The 4,693-nt window shown below is 38.4% G+C and overlaps 1 protein-coding gene across 2 annotated transcripts in view; it reads left to right on the forward strand.

Moving 5' to 3' along the window:
• SUZ12 (SUZ12 polycomb repressive complex 2 subunit) overlaps positions 1-4,693 on the forward strand; it is a 70,161-nt gene that overhangs the window by 46,723 nt on the left and 18,745 nt on the right. For both annotated transcript variants that reach the window (XM_017542063.2, XM_017542064.2), the window contains one exon: positions 1,666-1,771. In XM_017542063.2, coding sequence (XP_017397552.1) covers positions 1,666-1,771 — 106 coding nt within the window. The remainder of the gene's footprint in view (positions 1-1,665; positions 1,772-4,693) is intronic.

Below are 4,693 nucleotides of genomic sequence, written 5' to 3' on the forward strand. Positions count from 1 at the left end.
AAAAAAAAAAAAAAAAAAAACTGAAGTGTTATTTTTTCACTTACCAGATTGACAGAGACCAAAAAACTTGATAAAGCACTGGTGATGAGCTATGGGGGAAAGGCCTCCACATATTACAGATAGGAGAGTACATTGGATTGCACCTCTCAAATGTACACCCATAAAATGGAATAGTATGTAGCCACGTAAAAGCATAAGGAAGCTGCTTTTTAACTTAGAAGTTTATGAATTTATTACCTACTCAATAAATAAATTAGCTTTTAAAATAGGGAGTTGAGTAGCTTTGCTGATGTACTATTGAAGTTGACTAAATTCAAGTAGTACAGCATAGAGAAAATACAAAAATTCTTACATCTCAATGATTTGGTTTTAAGAGTCACACTTTAGAGACAGAAAACCTGTATTCAGTTGCTAGATCTGGCTATTTACTGTTTGATTTTAAGACAAGTTATTTAACCCCTTTGTGCCTCCGTTTTCTCTTCTGGCAATGGAATAATAGTACATAGATCATAGCATTGTTGAGAAGATTAAATGAACCATGTAAAATCTTTATAATAGTGCCTGGCACATAGTGAACACTCAATAAATGTTAGCTATTTTTACCTGATAGAACTCCTCTAAGAGTGATGAAGAAAAGCCAGATTCTTGCTATATACAGTTAATTACTGAGCATGGTTGAAGAATGGTGTTTAGAGTAGTAATGGTTACTAGTGTTTAAAGTATGGAAACATAAAATTAAAGAGTATGGAAAAAAAATTATACATACACATATATACACACACATTAAAACTATACTGTGTGAATATATTTGAATTGATTCAATCCGTATTATTCATCCATGAAATATTTATTGAGCACCTATATGTGCCAGGTGCCCCCAGGATTCTATAGTTATCAGATTTTTCATTATAATCATCAGTTTACTGGTCAAGTATAAAAGTAAAGGATTCTAGTTCAAACAATTACAGTAGTTAAAAGTAACAGAATTCTTAGTGGTTCCCTAAGACAAACATTGTAGCACTGTTATTACCCCATTTTAAAAAATATAAAGCTTGGCCCGGGTGTCCTTCACACCTGTAATGCCAGCACTCTGGGAGGCCAAGGCGAGTGAATTACCAGGTCAAGAGTTCAAGACCAGCTTGGCCAACATGCTGAAACCCTATCTCTACTGAAAATACAAAAATTAGCTGGATGTGGTGGCACACGCCTGTAGTCCCAGCTACTCGAGAAGCTGAGGCAGGATAATCGCTTGAACCTGGGCAGCAGAGGTTGCAGTGAGCTGAGTTCATACCACTGCACTCCAGCCTGAGTGACAGAGCAAGACTCCCATCTCAAAAAAAAAAAAAAGCCTGTCCATATGCTTTATATTTAATGTTTACAACGTACCAGGTTTTAAGGCCTCAGGTATATTATACTTCGTATGTTTAGAGTTATATCTGAGTAGCTACAGTAATGAATTAATTCCTAGTAATATAGTTGTTAGTGTTCATCATAAAAATTGCTTTCATCAGGACTGGAGTGTAGATACATTTTTAAAATCTTGTTGGGTATATAAGCTAGTTTATAAATTTAATAAATGCTTTTAGTATAAATCTAAAGATATAGAATTTGTGTACTTATAGTGATGACACAGGTTACTTTAAAGTATATGTGTTTGTCTAACAGGCGCTTACAGCTTTTAGATGGGGAATATGAAGTAGCCATGCAGGAAATGGAAGAATGTCCAATAAGCAAGAAAAGAGCAACATGGGAGACTATTCTTGATGGGAAGGTATGGACTACTCAGAAGGTTGAGCACATTATAGTTATGAAGTCCCATTTTTGATTGATGTTTTCTTCCCCAAATACTAATTCATGTTGGAAGTAAAGAGTCCTTTGTTTTTTGTACTTTGAAAAACACAAGTAAATAATCTAGTCAGAGCATTTAATGGAAGGCATCTTTTTTTTTTTGAAATGGAACCTTACTTTGTTGCCTGGGCTCAGGTGCAGTGGGGCAGTCTCAGCTCACTGCAACTTCTCTCTCCCGGGTTCAGTCGATTCTCCTGCCTCAGCCTCTGGTTAGCTGTGATTATAGGTGCCTGCCATCATGCCTGGCTACTTTTTGTGTTTTTAGTAGAGATGGGATTTCACCATGTTGGCCAAGCTGGTCTCAAACTGCTGACCTCATGATCTGCCACTTTGGCCTCTCAAATGTTTGGATTACAGGCATAAGCCACCGTGCCTGACCACACAGAAAGCATCATTCTTCTAGAGTCAGACTGCCTGATTCAAATCTCTCTTTCTAGCTGTGTGGCGTTTGGCAAGCTACTTATTCACATCTCAGTTTTTCCATCTATAAAATGAGACATAGAATTGATGGAATAGGCTGGGTGCAGTGGTTTACACATCCCAGCACTTTGGGAGGTCAAGGGTGGCGAATCATGAGGGCAGGAGTTTCAGACTAGTCTGACCAACATGGTGAAACCCTGACCCTACTAAAAATACAAAGATTAGTCGGTGTGGTGGGACGCACCTATAATCCCAGCTCCTCGGGAAGCTGAGGCAGGAGAATTGCTTGAATGTGGGAGTCAGAGGTTGCAGTGAGCCGAGATTGTGCCACTGCCCTCCAGCCTGGGCAACAGAGTGAGACTCCATCTCATAAATAAATAAATAATTAGATGGAATAATAAAATATTTAGTACAGTGCCTGGCATACAATAAGTGCTCAATAAATGTTAACTGCTATTTTAAATTTTATTCATTGTAATGGCAGGTAATAAGGGATGACTAATAACACATTTATCAAGAAATCTGCAGAATTTAGATTAAGCATACTTAAAATAACTCTTAAGAGATAAAGAGGCATCCATACATTTCTTAAATAGGTAGATTCAAAACTATAATGATGTCCTTTATTTCTAAATATGTTAGCTCAATGTACCACCCATCTAGAAGGATAAGTATTTAGTAATTCTAAGGGAAATTTTAGAAAAATATTCTGAGAATTTCTACTTACCAGCTTTAGTATAATACATAATATGTAATAGAATATACCATAAAGTTAAGAGAACTTAAACCCTGTGGTATAAGCATAGGACTAGACAAGCATATCATTCAGGCATGGTCCTGAAGTAGTTTGATATATATTTGAAATTTAGTTTATGATAAAGGTGGTGGTGTAGCTCTGTGAGAAAGCCGAGATTGTGTTCATTAATTGTGACAACTCTTTTTCTAGTCATCTGGAAATAATCTTAGACTTAATACATTCCGGAAGGCTCATAAACGTAAAAATTAACATTCATAACTATGGAAAAGAAATAAGTAAATGTTAATATATTGCAGTGAGGAAGACCTTCTACGGATGATTTAAAAATAAGAAAGCATAAAGTAAAAATTGCCTGTGTAAAATTAGTCATTTTTGTTTTGTTCTATTTTTATTTTTTTGGAGATGGAGATTCGCTCTGTCACCCAGGCTGGAGTGCAGTGGCGAGATCTCTGCTTACTGAAACCTACCCCTCCTGGGTTCAGATCATTCTCCTGCCTCAGCCTCCTGAATAGCTGGGACTACAGATGCCTGCCACTGAACCTGGGCTAATTTTTTTGTATTTTTAGTAGAGACAGGGTTTCACTGTGTTAGCCAGGATGGTCTCAATCTTCTGACCTCATGATCCGCCTGCCCCAGCCTCCCAAAGTGCTGGGATTACATGCATGAGCCACCATGCCCAGCCAAACTTAGTCATTTTTATATTGCAAAAATCTGAAGTTACAAGCAGAAATGAATGACTGGGGAAAATACTTGTAACACAAAATGCTAATATTATGAATACATAATATTGTGAGTTATAAATCAAGAAAAGATAAGCAGGCTAATAAGAAATATGTGCCAAGGACTATCAGCCAGTTCTTAAAAAAAAAAATATATAGATGACCAGCAAACTTAAAGCAGTACTCAACCTTATTAGTATTCAAAGACATGCAAACAAAAGCAGAGATACTACTTTTGACTATTAGTTTGACAAAGATTAAAAAGATTGACAGTTTCTAGTGTTTTAGGGATGTGAGGACACATACTCTGAAATAATATTTTGATGTTAAGAATAAGCTGGGGCTGGGTGCAGTGGCTCACGCCTGTAATCCAAGCACTTTGGGAGGCTGAGGTGGGCGGATCACCTGAGGTCAGGAGTTTGAGACCAGCCTGACCAACATGGTCAAACCCCATCTCTACCAAAAACACAAAAATTAGCCAGTTGTGCTGGCAGATGCCTGTAGTCCCAGCCACTTGGGAGGCTTAGGAGAATTGATTGAACCCAAGAGGCAGAGGTTTCAGTGAGCTAAGATGCCACTGCACTCCAGCATGGGCGACAGAGCGAGACTGTCTCAAAAATAAAAAAAGTCGGTACAGTCTTACTATAGGGCAGACTGGCAATATATATACAATTAAAATTGTGCTGGTGGTGGTGGCATACATCTGTAATCCCAGCAGTTTGGGAGGCTGAGGTGGGCGGATCACGAGGTCAGGAGTTCAAGGTCAGCCTGACCAACATGGTGAAAACCCGTCTCTACTAAAAATACAAGTTAGCTGGGCATGGTGTATGCCTGTAATACAGCTACTCAGGGGCGTGAGGCAGGAGAATCACTTGAACAAGGGACGGGGAGATTGCAGTGAGCTGAGATGACGCCACTGCACTCCAGCCTAGCAACAGAGCAAGACTCT

Source organism: Cebus imitator, unplaced genomic scaffold (genome assembly GCF_001604975.1).
Source record: "Cebus imitator isolate Cc_AM_T3 unplaced genomic scaffold, Cebus_imitator-1.0 Scaffold140, whole genome shotgun sequence".
Classification (NCBI taxonomy): Eukaryota; Metazoa; Chordata; class Mammalia; order Primates; family Cebidae; genus Cebus; species Cebus imitator.